Below are 14,415 nucleotides of genomic sequence, written 5' to 3' on the forward strand. Positions count from 1 at the left end.
GATTTCAACAAGATAAATGCGATAACAGTGCAAAATATTTCACTATAATATTTCAAAGCAAAAAAATATATATATGAAAATGTGCAGGCACGCGTGCCTAGGGTTGCCTACCCCTGCTTTAGCCTATCCTTTGATAAACTAAACAATATCCTATTTAAAGCTGCACTATGGAAGATTGACGCCCTATGACCATGAGAGGTAACTGCCAGGGTTTTAGTTAGCCGGTAATTACAGTAATAAAAAAAAATTTCACCAGAAACATCTGTTCGATATATTTAATATATAAACACTCTTTTCTCAAACAGTATGCCGTTCCATGAGTGGAGAGAGCTGCTGCAGTGCAGACAGAGTGGAGGTAATGCTAATTATTATTACAGAAAGACCCCAGGCGGTCAGGGTGGGGGGTCAGACCTCCAACACCATCACCCTGAGCATCGGGTCCCCCCAGGGCTGTGTTCTGAGCCCCCTGCTGTACTCACTCTACACACACGACTGTGTGGCCAAGTTCAGCTCCAACTCCATAGTGAAGTTCGCAGACGACACGGTGGTGGTGGGGCTGATCTCGGACAACGACGAGAAGGCATACCGGGAGGAGGTTGAGGTACTGGAACGCTGGTGCCAGGACAACAGCCTGCTCCTGAACATTGGTAAAACCAAGGAGCTGATCGTGGATTATAGGAGAGGACAGCAGGAGATGCACACACCACTGATGATTAACGGGGCTACCGTGGACAGGGTGAGCAGCTTTAAGTACCTGGGGGTCCACATCTCAGAGGACCTGACATGGTCAACACACATAGACACAGTAGTAAAGAAGGCGAAACAGCGCCTCTACCACCTGAGACAGTTAAGGAAGTTCAGAGAATCGGGGAAGATACTCCAGTCCTTCTACTCAGGAGCTGTAGAGAGCATCCTGACCGGAAACATCACTGCCTGGTATGGAAACAGCACGGCACAGGACAAGAAGGCCCTACAGAGAGTGGTGCGCTCAGCCGAGCGTACCACGGGTATTGCACTACCCCCCCTGCAGGTTCTATACAACAAGAGGTGCAAATCCAGAGCATGCAGGATAATGAAAGACCCTCACCACCCCAATAACAGCCTGTTTCAGCTGCTGAGGTCAGGCAGACGCCTGCGAACCCCAGCTACTAGGACAGAGCGGCTTAGGCTCAGCTTCTTCCCCCAGGCCATCAGAGCCATGAACAATGAACATTGAGTGCTCAGAACATTGAACTATCCACACACAAGCACACATGAACACACACATGACACGCACGCTGTGCACGCTCACACACGAGCAGCCACTTAACACTTTAACATGAGCGGGCACACACTCATGTCGCACACACGCACACTTATGGCCAAAGGAAAGGACACTTTAAATTAGAATAACAGGAACAGTGTATTGCACTACCAAAGCTATCTAGCATGTCCCATATGCTCTGTAAATAACTATGTACAGATACCGAGATGTCACTCCATGTTACCTGTTACCTGTTTACTGCACAATGTTGTTTTTAATTTTTTGATTCTATTATATGTTGTACCACTGTATTGCACATCGTTGCGGGCAAGACCACCCGCATTTCATTGTATACCTGTATGCCGTAACAATTAAAACTCTTGACTTGACTTGACTTGATGTTATGATGAATTGAAAATGGGGGACCCTGATGTAAACAAGACGAAAGTCTTTCTCTGGTCTGCATCCCCTTAACAATTGTGTGTATTGAGCCGTACTGTATTGTACCCATTCTGCAATCTGTTAATAAAGTTTTCAATCAATCAATCAATAAATCAAGGGGGTAGGAATACATACGTTTACACTTCATTCTATACTCCTGCTTGTTTGTTTTTTAATCTGTTTATTACTTGTTTTTTATTATTATTTATTTTCAATTTATGTTCGAAATAAATAAACGCATTCATTCAAGATATTGTGAGAGCGCCGCTGGCTCTGCGGCTCTGCAGCTGCATCAGCTTCTCCGGGAGTCTGGGGGGTGATAATCTGGCGCGCCATGTAAAAAGTCGCACGCCTGACATATCGGCATATAACTCGAGAAGTGAGGCACGGATTTTGGCGATTCAGATGGCATTCGAACGGCAACGAATAGCACTTTAATTCGGTAATTTATATGTTGGGCGAAAAATGCAGTCCCGAGCCTTCAGATGCTCGCAAAGGGCCGTGAAACTGAAACTGAAACTGAAAAACAATGAAACCCCGGACATTTCCATGAATTTATAAACCCCCCCCCCGGACGCCCCGGACAGGGCGTGAAAAGAGGACATGTCCGGGCAAAAGAGGACGTTTGGTCACCCTAGATTAATGTGTGTTTATTGTATAGCAATAAGGTTGGATGAATGTGGCAGTTGTATAAAAGCATTACACCACTTGCAGTCGTGATTTGTGAAAAATAAACCATGCCTAGGGGGGTCTAACGACCACCCCTAGGCATGGTTTATTTTTCACGACCACCCCTAGGCATGGTTTATTTTTCACAAACCACTCCTGGGCATGATGTAATGCTTAATTAACCAGTTCGAAACAAGGCGGACATTAATAAAATGTTCAATCAATCAATCAATCAAACCAATAACCTTATAACCCACGCTCACTGCATTCTTGCCTTGATACATGCAGCGCACCCAGGTTTTTTAACGACCGGGCCGTCCGGGGGGCCTCTAGTGAATTTTTTTTGGAGGCCCCTCGTCACTAGAGGCCCCAACATTTTTTTTTAATTTTTTTTTTACTTTAATTTTTTATTTTTTTGAATGCCCCTCGTCACAAGAGGCCCCAAATTAGTATTATTATTTTTTTAACTTTTATTTTGATTTTTTTTGGAGGCCCCTCGTCACTCAAGGCCTTTTGGAGGCCCCTCGTCACTAGAGGCCCCAAATTATTATTTTTTCTTTTTTTACTTTTATTTAAATTTTTTTGGAGGCCCTCGTCACTAGAGGCCCCACATATTTGTTTATTTTTTATTTTAACTTTTATTTTAAATTTTTTTGGAGGCCCCTCGTCATAGAGGCCCCACATTTTATTTTTATTTTTTTTCTTATTTTGGAGATCGATGTCATACTGTGACACTGAAATGAAAACATATTTCATCAACTAAAATATTTAGTCAACTATAATATTTCATCAACTAAAATATTTAGTCAACAATAATATTTCATCAACTAAAATATACAGTACGTCACACCCTGCCGTCTGCAAGTGGCTAATCTTGAGTATTTTTTCTCCTCTTCATAAGAGTTTGAGGTTTTCCGTTTGATGTAAAAACAGCAATAAAAAGTCAAAACTTGCATCTCCACATCCCAGCCCCGACGCCTGAATACTTTTACCAACGGATTTCCAGGTCCGTGTTCGCGTTCCGCGCTCTGATTGGCCACTGACGTTTCTGGTAGCGCCAATCGTGTGACGCCTCTTTCTTTCACCGGTTAAGCTTAGGCACTCTTTCGAAGTTGGTTAAGGTTAGAGTTTGTCTTAGAGCAGGGCTATAGAACACCAGCCCTGATTCCATACTCTAACCTTAACCAACTTCGAAAGAGTCGCCTAAGAAACGTCAGTCAATATTTCTATTGTATTTTTTTTCTTTTATACACATACATACATACATACATACATACATACATACATACATACATACATACATACATACATACATACATACATACATACATACATACATACATACATACATACATACATACATACATACATACATACATACATACATACATACATACATACATACATACATACATACAGCCCCACCCCCACCTAATAGACAGTCCCCTCCCCACCGTATGTAATGTATATATTCTCTCCCCACCGTATGTATATTTCTCTCCCACCCACCCACCCCCTCCTAATGTACAGTCCCCTCCCCATCATATATACTCTCTGTCAGGATCTATGGGTAACACAACAACACAACAACAACCACCAAACGCACATAGCACACACATCCACACGCACACACTCACTTTAAACAAACACACTGTAGCACCCACTCCACACACTTATAGCACACACCCACTTTAAACAAACACACTGTAGCACCCACTCCCCACACTTTATATTTATGGATGAAGGATTGCACTACAACTCGTACACCCTACTGTAAATTGTACCTAAAATTGTACCTCATCCCATTTCTGCTTTGCACTAGATAGTACTGTACATTAGTACACTGCATAGTATTGTGTATTGTATATTATATGGTAACTCAGAACATTGTACATATGTCTATACCGAACACTGTGACCTCATTTTCTTCTTCTAAATTCATGCTATATTATGTTATTATGTTATTTGATACTATCTTGTCTAGCACAGTCTCTGGAGCGTAACAGTAAGAAGCATTTTGTATGAAAGTATTCTGTACTTCTGTATGACAACTATTAAAGAACTTGAACTTGAACTTGAACTTGTATATTTGCATATCATATATGTCACAAATGTAACAGTACTATATACCTGTATGTCATGTATGTCCCTATGCCATAAATGTCATGATGTCATATATGTTGTGCATGTCATACTGTACATGTCACTATGAATTGAAAATGGGGGACCCTGATGTAAACAAGACAAACGTCTTTCTCTGGTCTGCATCCCCTTAACAATTATTGAGCTGTACTGTACTGTCCTTTTGACGAATGGCAGACTTCCCGCGATTTATATTTTGTTCCACAATTGCTCATGACCCACCAATTACATAATCCAACATTGTGTAAGAAACTAACACATTCGCCGTGACAGAATCGTTTTTGATTTAGTCGTTATGACTTATGACGCCTTCAACATATCCATTCGTAAAGATTATTGTCCGCCATCTTGCTTTCATTTCTAAAACCACGAACGGCGGAGTGATTGTAATTCGGTTGTGGGCGGGTTCTGGGACCACGAGTGTGGGTTATAAGAAATAACCACGTGTAACTTGACTGTTTCAGACAATCAGAATCGAGAAATTTGCATGCCATTGTATAAGGGCAACTTTTCACTGTGTTTTATGCTTCTCTGTTGGGAGGGTTTTCTCTTGTTCAGTCCAACCATGCTCTGTGATTTTGCAAAATAAGGAATACCATTTCACATGAAAAAGTTCCATAGTGCAGGTTTAAATTACATTATGAATGATTTGTTGTATAACAGAAGCATTCTACCATGGGTCATGGCCTGTGGCGGAATGACAAAGAGGGACCCTATATCCCAATAGTATTATTATTATTATTATTATTATTATTATTATTATTATTATTATTATTATTATTATTATTATTATTATTATTATTATTATTATTATTATTATTATTATTATTATTATTATTATTATTATTATTATTATTATTATTATTATTATTATTATTATTATTATTATTATTATTATTAACATTCAGCCACTAGATGTTGCACTAGAGCACCAGTAGAGAGGGGATACATGCACGCAACATGTAAATAACAACATTAATTTTGGACCTGCTAAAGATCTTTAAATGATACATTCAGTAATTCATAATTATTTTGGGGGAAAGCAATCATTTTATTCTGCATCTTTTTAAAAGCTCTGTGGATGTATTATTTTTTTTACTCGACATACACATTTTTATCTATAGCACCTTTAATATTATTTGGGAATAAAGTCGATTTTCTTTGATTGGCTCATGCAAACACAATCTCCTGTTTACAACACATTTTACATTTTCATTTTGTCATTTAGCTGACGCTTTTATCCAAAGCGACTTACACGTTTTGTACAACAAGACAGCAGGATAAGCACTTTTCCCCAATTATGAGAAACACAAGAGAGCTGAGATATTCCAAAATCTGTCTGGATACCAATGCTTGTCTTTTTCGCTGTCTGCTCTCAGTTTCCATGGGAATATTCAAGCGATTCTGTTTATCCTTGTGTGTATTGGGGTGAACCTGATGCCTTTTACTGTTTGGTGTTTTGATTTGTAGCTTAGTGTGCAGTGCTTTTATTTTGCATGTTTTTAGATTAGTTTTTATTCTTATCCCTTGGTTTGCAGTGATTTTATATTGGATGTTTTTGATTTGTGTTGTAAATTGTGGACGGTCCCTTGATTTCCCCCAGCTAATTTTACATTTACATTTACATTTAGTCATTTAGCTGACGCTTTTATCCAAAGCGACTTACAAATTCTGTACAACAAGTCAGCAGGAAGGGTACAACTCTGGTAACTATGGGTAAGTGGTATTGTTCATCAAACAGTGTTCAACTTGAGTGCATAGTAGTATAGACATTAACATAGTACATAGTAGTATAGACATAGGTATTTTTATATAAACCAATATGCCTATTTTACCAATATGCCTATTTTATCTTCTGTGTGTTTCAAGGTATTCTAGTTTAAGCATCTGGTGAGGAAGTTAGTGACCTTAGACAACCTTTTAGGTTCAACTTATGGCCAAGCATGTCAATACTGATTTGTTTGTACCATAAATTCCCATTGGTGAGTCAGAGTGCCAGACCAAATATACTGAGTGTCAAACCATCTGTGGGGAGTGGTTTGCTTCCAAGGAATAATGTTTTAAGATGTAAGGAGTGACTAGGTCTCAGTGGGGTCAGACAGAAACCGGTTTTAGTTTTGCCTTGAGTTCTGTCCTGGTGAATATTCAATAAACTTGTTGAAACGCACCAACTGGAGTCTGACAATCCTTCTCTTCTTCAAATGAGATATCGTACAGTACATAGTAGATAGTAGTATAGACATAGTAGCATAGTACAGTAGTATAGGCATAGTAGCAAAGTACATAATAGTAAAAGATAGTAAGAAGGTTCGTTTTTTTATTGAAGAGGTGTGTTTTGAGCGGGTTTCAGCTGTCCTGACTGTGGTGGGAAGTTCATCATAATTGTGTTTCATTTGGTGTGCTGATGACCTGCCCCTGTGTGTACAGTGTATATGAACCCTCACCACACAGAGCAGCTGGATGTTGGTCCAGTTCAGTTGGATGTTGGTCCAGTTCAGGACAGTACTCGTCATTTGATTTCTGTTTCACTTTGAGTGTTTGGTGGACCCTTTTTGTGTGGGCACCTTTTTGTTGTACCTTCTTGTGTTTCTTTGGGTTTGTGTTCCTTCCTGTGCTGGACCAACACAAAATTCAGTCCACTTCATCATTATTGGGTGTTTTAAGTTGTTCTTAATTGAGAGGGAGGTTCGAAGGGTCAAAGTGGGTATCAAACAGGAAGGAAGACTGTCCGGTTCTAAACTGTGGATATCAAACAGGGAAGGTAAAGACGGTTTTAAACTGTTAAACAGTCATTCAGAACTACTTTATTGCACTGCAATATTGCACAATCTTACTCTGTCCATTCTATATAACCTTTTTTACAGATTCCAAAATGTCAGGTATTAAACTGTGTGGGTATCAAGCAAGAATAAAAAACTGTGTAGGGGACCCAGACCTAGAACTGCCCCCTGAGAGGGAGGTTTGCCCTGAATGGGAGGTTCGAAGGGTCAAAGTGGGTATCAAACAGGAGGGAAGACTGTCATGTTTTAAACTGTGGATACCAAACAGAGAAGGTAAAGACAACTTTAAACTGTTAAACAGTAATCCAGAACAATTTTATTGACTTTAAAAAACTGTGATTTTATATGTCTGCACTTCTTGTTGTACAAAACGTGTAAATTGCTTGGATAAAAGCGTCAGCTAAATGACAAAATGTAAATGTGCTAATTTTACGTCTATTATATTCTACTATTTGATTGCACTGCACTATTGCACTATTTTACTCTGTCTATTCTATCGTATTCTTTTTATTATTGTCTATTTTTAAAACTGAATCAAAGCATAAACAAGGTGGCCTATTGGGATGTTAGATCCTAATGTGAAAAACTGTGATTTTATTTATGTCTGCACTTTATGTGCTCATTTTATGCCTGTCCTTTTCTGTTGTAAAGCACTTTGAGCTGCACTTTTTGTATGAAAGGTGCTATACAAATAAAGTGTATTATTATTGTTATTATTAATTTGGTTTTAAACATATAATACAAAAAATAAATTAAATGCTCAAATGTGCTATAGTTAACATTAAAAAAAAAAGAAAAAAAAAAAAAAAAAATATATATATATATATATATATATATATATATATATATATATATATATATATATATATATATATATATATATATATATATATATATATATATATATATATTGCTTTCCCCCCCAAAAAAGTATTTATCATTTAACATTTGTTTTTCTGGTCCAAAATGAATATAGCTGTTTACATTTTTTGCCTCTATACCTCCCATTTCCCCACATGGAATGCATCTGATTTGATTAATCACATGCTGTCATATGAAAGAACCTCCTCTTTTAAAGTATATAGAATCCAGAGCTCCCTAAGCAGGATGGTGTCATCTTCTTGGCTTGCTACACATGTATCCAGGGATATCTGTGATCGGAATATAAAGATTCAGTAAATACAGTAGCTGATCAGTTGATCCCTGCAGTAGTTGGGTATCCTTAGATGGTTTGGCGGTCATGCTTGTGTTCAGATTGTTTACCGCATGCGGTCGGTAGTCTAGAAGGAGTAGCTGTGGCATCCATTGTGGAAATCGCTCTTCACGCATGAGGAGCCCGTTATAGAAATTAACAAATTAATCAATCAATCAATCAACCAACCAACCAACCAACCGACCGACCAATCAATCAAAAAGTAGAAGTGAATTGACATATTGTGAAACTAACGGTTTTTCTCAAATTACTACAAGCTGCCGATAATATCTTGCACCTTCTATTGATGGAAACGGCGAGGAATGTTCCCTGCTATTCCTCCTCGAGGCAGAGCTTGTATAACGATGGTGACTGCATCTGTGTATCTGCAAGCCAAACATATCGATTATTTAGCCAGTTGTCACTGAAAGATAACGAGATAGAAAGTGAGAGTTGGAGAGAAGGGGTCAGAGAGAGTATAGAGAGAGAAATAGATAGAGAGACAGAGAGACAGAGAAGGATAGAGAGAGAGAGATAGACAGAGAAGGATAGAGAGAGATAGAGTGAGAGAAAGATAGAGAGAGATAGAGTGAGAGACAGAGAAGGATAGAGAGAGAGAGATAGACAGAGAAGGATAGAGAGAGATAGAGTGAGAGACAGAGAAGGATAGAGAGAGATAGAGTGAGAGACAGGGAAGGATAGAGATAGAGTGAGAGACAGATAAGGATAGAGATATATAGAGTGAGAGACAGGGAGAGTAATGGGAGGGAAAGACAGCTATGTTGTGTTCTATGTGCCTGTGTTTTTGCTGGCTAACATGAGATCGTAAATGTCTGTTCTGGGTCATTGCACTGTGTCATGACCAACCAGTCTCCTCCTCAGAAACACTGGTCTCTGTTTGTGTGTATGTGTACTGTATGTGTATGTGTATGTGTATGTGTGCATACACATGTGTCTATGCGCTTGTGTGTGTGTGTGTGTGTGTGTGTGCGCGTGCGTGTGTGTGTGTGTGTGTCTGTGTGTGTGTGTGTTTGTTTGTGTGTGTGTGAACAACTGTGCATACCCAGCATGCCAGTGTAACAGAAGTAGCGCCTCCCAGTTTTATGGACCATAATCCGTCCTTCTTCCATAACTTAGTAGCATACAGTACATTCCCAGTGTTCTCTCCAGGGGAGTGTCTTGTTATATAAGGAAGGAGCAGAGTTACGTGTATGAGCTGTCCATTAAACTAATGACAAAGGCCAGGCTCTGAGCACTGACATTAGCCCAGGGGGCAATGACATATAGAAATAACAAGAAATGTCCCGCAGGGCAACAGTAGCAGCAGCCACCAAACGCTTCTTTTTTGGCCGTCAAAGAGGTGGTTTATCTGTAGCCTTCTTCCATCATTCACATGGCTTTTACAACACGCCATGTCTTCATAGATTCCTAATGGGGTGGAGTGCAATTACAGAGTACACAAACGTCTCAACACATGTAAACAACATGCAGGGACATAAATATACATATATGTATATGTACAAATGCTAGAATGTGTGCACGTGGGTACTGCTGCGTTAACACACGCTGTTGATCAAAGGACTGTTTGAGAGTGGTAAACACATCCCTCATTAACTTTCAACAGGAGCTTTAATGGAAAACCACTGGAGGGAATCTCTTCTTCTCTCTCCCTCTCCTCTCTCTCCATTTCCTTTCCTCTTCTCTCCTCTCCTTTCCTCTTCTCTCTCTCCCTTTCCTTTCCTCTTCTTTCCTTTCCTCTCCTATTCTCTCCTTTCCTCTTCTCTCCTCTCATATTCTCTCTCTCCCTTTCCTTTCCTTTCCTTTCCTTTCCTCTTCTCTCCTTTTCTCTCCCTTCCTCTCCTCATCTCTCTCTCTCCCTTTCCTTTCCTCTCCTCGCCTCTCCTCTCTCTCTCTCTCCCTTTCCTCTTCTCTCCTCTCATCACCTCTCCTCTCCTTTCTCTCTCTCTCTCCCTCGCCTCCCCTCTCCTCCTTCACTCCCTTCAGTAAATCCTCCTCCTCCTCATCCATCTCCAGGGCTGTGTCTCCCGCACACACTCTCTCTCCCCTGGTGACTGGCTTTACTTCCGCTGAGCCAGAGTAAATATTTCCCATGGCTTATCTGACCGCTGGCAGTCAAAATATGACACATTCATAACAAACGGAGAGGAGCTGCAAATTAACACATGAATCTCCATACCTCCACCCGGAGGCCCAGTGGGGACAGATCAACACTGTCCCGTTAAGACGGGCGTAAGGTATGACGTGTGTCTCTATCTGTGCTGTCAGCAAACTTCCCACTGGAGACAACTATAACCGTAGCCTTGGCTGGAGAGGCTGTTACACATCTTGACTTAGTTTACTTCAATTACATCCTTTTCTGGGAGAAAGTTGAAAGTGGGGAGGAAATAGTTTGTGTGTGTGTGTGTTGGTGGGGGTAAGTGTGCGCATGTGTGTGTATGTATGTGTGTGTGTGTGTGTGTGTGTGTGTGTGTGTGTGTGTGTGTGTGTGTGTGTGTGTGTGTGTGTGTGTGTGTGTGTGTGTGTGTGTGTGTGTGTGTGTGTGTGTGTGTGTGTGTGTGTGTGTGTGTGTGTGTGTGAGAGACAGAGAGAGAAAGAGAGGAGGGGAGAGAGAGAGACAGAGTGAGAGAGGATAGAGAGAGATGGGAGGAGAGAGAGAGAGAGCTTGGCATATCTCCAGGTAGAATCCAGCCCCCTTAGCTGTGACGACGACGATGATGATGATGATGATGATGATGATGATGATGATGATGATGAAGATGATGATGCGTGAGCAGCTTCCCTATATTGTGCAACAACCAAGGGACTCTAGGGGGCTATAAGACCCCAACCCCTTCTGCCTGCTCTGTGCCTCCCATCCCAGCTTTCTCACACACATGCAATACAAACACACACACACACACACACACACACACACACACCCGCACACACACACACACACACACACACACACACACACACACACACACACACACACACACACAGAGGGTGGATATGGTCTAAGAGTGCAGCCAGATCGCTGTAAGGAGCAGAGGAGAACAGCAATTATCAGGACATGGACTTTATCCCAACAAAGCTTCAAAAGTTACAAGGACTCCTGGGACTATAGATCACTCACTGTAGGTAAAACATGATCTTTTAACCATCTGAATGAATGTTGTTTTGTTACTGATTTGAGCAGTTTTGAGCAATTTGATGGAGTGGTTTCAGCGTTTTTGTCAGAGAGTAGACTACATTACTTGCCATTTTCCCACTAGCTAAGGTGTAATCAGCTTTACTGAAATGTGTTTCAAAAGGGGAAAAGCACTGAGTAAGTAGTTGAAATAGAGTGTCTGATAGCAAAGATTCCTCTGGTGAGATGATTCCCTTATGAATAGCTAGTTGTATCCATAAAAGGCAGCATGGTTCCACATGTCCTCTCATTTGCTACCCAACAGGAAGTGAAGTGACAGCGGGGGAAACCAATACGCGTGGCGGCACGGTCGTCCCGTCATCTCCAGAATGACGTTCCTGAATGACCTCTCCTCCTCCAACTCCTCCTGGCCCCCGGAACTCCCTCCTCACGCAAACACCTCCGTCGCCCCCAACGCTTCCACCTGCCTCGGCTGGCCGACTCTGCCCCCGTCGACCACTCTCATCCCGGCCCTCTACAGCGTCATCTGCGTGCTGGGCACCGTGGGCAACGCCCTGGCCGTGTGCGTGTTGGCGCAGGGCGCAGGGACGAGGAGAACGGTGGCTAACACCTTCATGTTGAACCTCTGCGTGTCCGACCTGCTCTTCCTGCTGTCCCTGCCGCTGTGGGCCGTGTATTACTCCCTCGGTTACTACTGGCCTTTCGGCTGGCTGGCCTGTAAGGTCTGTGGGGGTCTCCTGGTGCTCAACCTCTACGCGTCCATCTACTTCATCACCTGCATGAGCATGGACCGCTACCTGGCCATCGTGCACCCGCTCCGCTCCCAGAGCGCGCGGCACCCCAAGCGTGCGCGCCTCACGTGCGTGCTGGTGTGGGTCCTGGCGTGTGCCAGCGCGGCCCCCATGCTGGTTCTGAGGGAGACCCGGCACATCGAGGAGCTGGGGGTGGAGGCCTGCGTGGTGGGCTACCCCAGTGACGGGTCCTTCCTGGCTCTGACGTGGATGAAGATCCTCCTGGGCTTCCTGCTGCCTCTGGGCGTCATCTCGTCCTGCTACTGCGCCATAGGCAGACATCTGCTGGGGCTCCTGGGGGCCTCGGACAGACCTAGTCACCCAGGCGGTAAATCCCTGGAGCCCCAGGAGAGCTGTGGTAAAACGGAGAGACCTCCCACCCCCTGTGTGAACCCTAGCTTCAGCGGAGGCCGGCCTCTGGAGGGCAGGGGGCTGGAGCGGGTGCTGTGGTCAGTGGCCGCCGTGGTCCTCGCCTTCTTCCTGTGCTGGTTCCCTTTCCACTGTGTGACCCTGCTGGACATCCTGAAGGGCCAGGGCCTGGTGGCCGGCTGCTGGGTGGACTGGTGCATCAACGCCCTCACCCCCCTCACCCTCTGCCTGGGCTTCGCCAACTCGGCCATCAACCCCGTCCTCTACTGCTTCATCGGGAACCACTTCCGCGGCCGCCTGGGGGGCCTGTGCAAGGGCCTGTGTGCGTGTCTGAGGGCCCGCGGGGAGGAGACGCACAGCCAGAAGAGAGGCTCCTTCAGCACCCGGCTCAGCTCCTTCTCGAGGAAGCTCAGTGACCTGAAGGACTTGGGGACGCTGGAGGCCCCCGGGCCCGCCTAGTACCCCCGCGGAGGAGGGGAAAAGTGGCCCCTCCAATTTCCCTCCGACTAGGACCCCAAAGAGTGACTCAAATGACTGTGGAACTCTTATCAACACCAGGTTTGTGAGAAGGAGCTTGTTATTAATGATTGACTGAGTCAAAAATTCCTGAGAAGGACACAAGGCCATGAGGCTAATGAGCTCCTGAGATTTGGAGGGAGGGAGGGCGATAAACAACCTCTCCTGTCTGAGATAGTCTACGTTTTCTGTTGTTTCTTCGAGATATCACGTGTATGTTATGGTGTAACTTGTGACATTTGTATCATTCTGTAAAGTTATATAAAGAAAATGAATATTATTGAAAATATTTTACAGTATATGGATTTGAATATATGAGAAATAAAAAGATACAAGTATTCCTCTACAACTGGCAGTTATTTTTCAGTTTCACTGCCACAACTACGGTTACTATTGCTATGATACTGCTATTGCAGCTTCTACTACTAATTATAATAATCGTAATATTACTAATAGTACTAATAACAGAAATACAAATAATAATTCAGATAACATTATTTCTACAACTATTGCTACTACTACGACCACTAGTATTACATTATTATACTAAGTATTACTACTACAAATAGCTTTTACTACTGCTATCACTATGGGAAGATAATGCAGTCACATCCGACTAATGTTGTGTTTTTGGTGAGAGCTGTTTGTTTTGCATGTTTTGGCTTCCACAGCTGTGTGTGTGTGTGTGTGTGTGTGTGTGTGTGTGTGTGTGTGTGTGTGTGTGTGTGTGTGTGTGTGTGTGTGTGTGTGTGTGTGTGTGTGTGTGTGTGTGTGTGTGTGTGTGTGTGTGTGTGTGTGTGTGTGTGTGTGTGTGTGTGTGTGTGTGTGTGTGAACGCTGCCCACCTGCGGGTGAGAGCCCAGGGATTACCGCCGGCTTGGCAGATGGGGTACTTAGTCTCGCTCTCTCTCACACTCGCATTCCCTGCGTATCAAGGCCAGATATCATAATCTCATACCAATGTCCTCATAATGCATTCCAACCCAGCCACTCGTGTTGACATGCAGATCCACGGTGCCGCCGGCTAATCAATGGTGTATCTCAGCCGGCTATCTGCGTCCAGTATGGATTCATTCTGCATTGACCCTGGCCTGCTGCTCTGTGAGCGGAGAGACAAGTCTT

General features: G+C 42.9%; 1 protein-coding gene across 1 annotated transcript; it reads left to right on the forward strand.

Annotated features, from left to right (window-relative positions):
- Nucleotides 1-11,516: 11,516 nt before the first annotated feature.
- LOC311243247 (type-2 angiotensin II receptor-like) lies at nucleotides 11,517-13,629 on the forward strand. Its single transcript, XM_084332395.1, has 2 exons — nucleotides 11,517-11,608; nucleotides 11,923-13,629. Exon 2 carries the CDS (start codon nucleotides 11,987-11,989, stop codon nucleotides 13,235-13,237), a length of 1,251 nt encoding a protein of 416 aa, XP_084188521.1. The 5' UTR covers nucleotides 11,517-11,608; nucleotides 11,923-11,986; the 3' UTR covers nucleotides 13,238-13,629.
- The last annotated feature ends 786 nt before the right edge of the window (nucleotides 13,630-14,415 follow it).

The sequence above is a fragment of the Notolepis coatsorum genome, assembly GCF_963971535.1.
Source record: "Notolepis coatsorum genome assembly, chromosome: 16".
NCBI lineage: Eukaryota > Metazoa > Chordata > Actinopteri > Aulopiformes > Paralepididae > Notolepis > Notolepis coatsorum.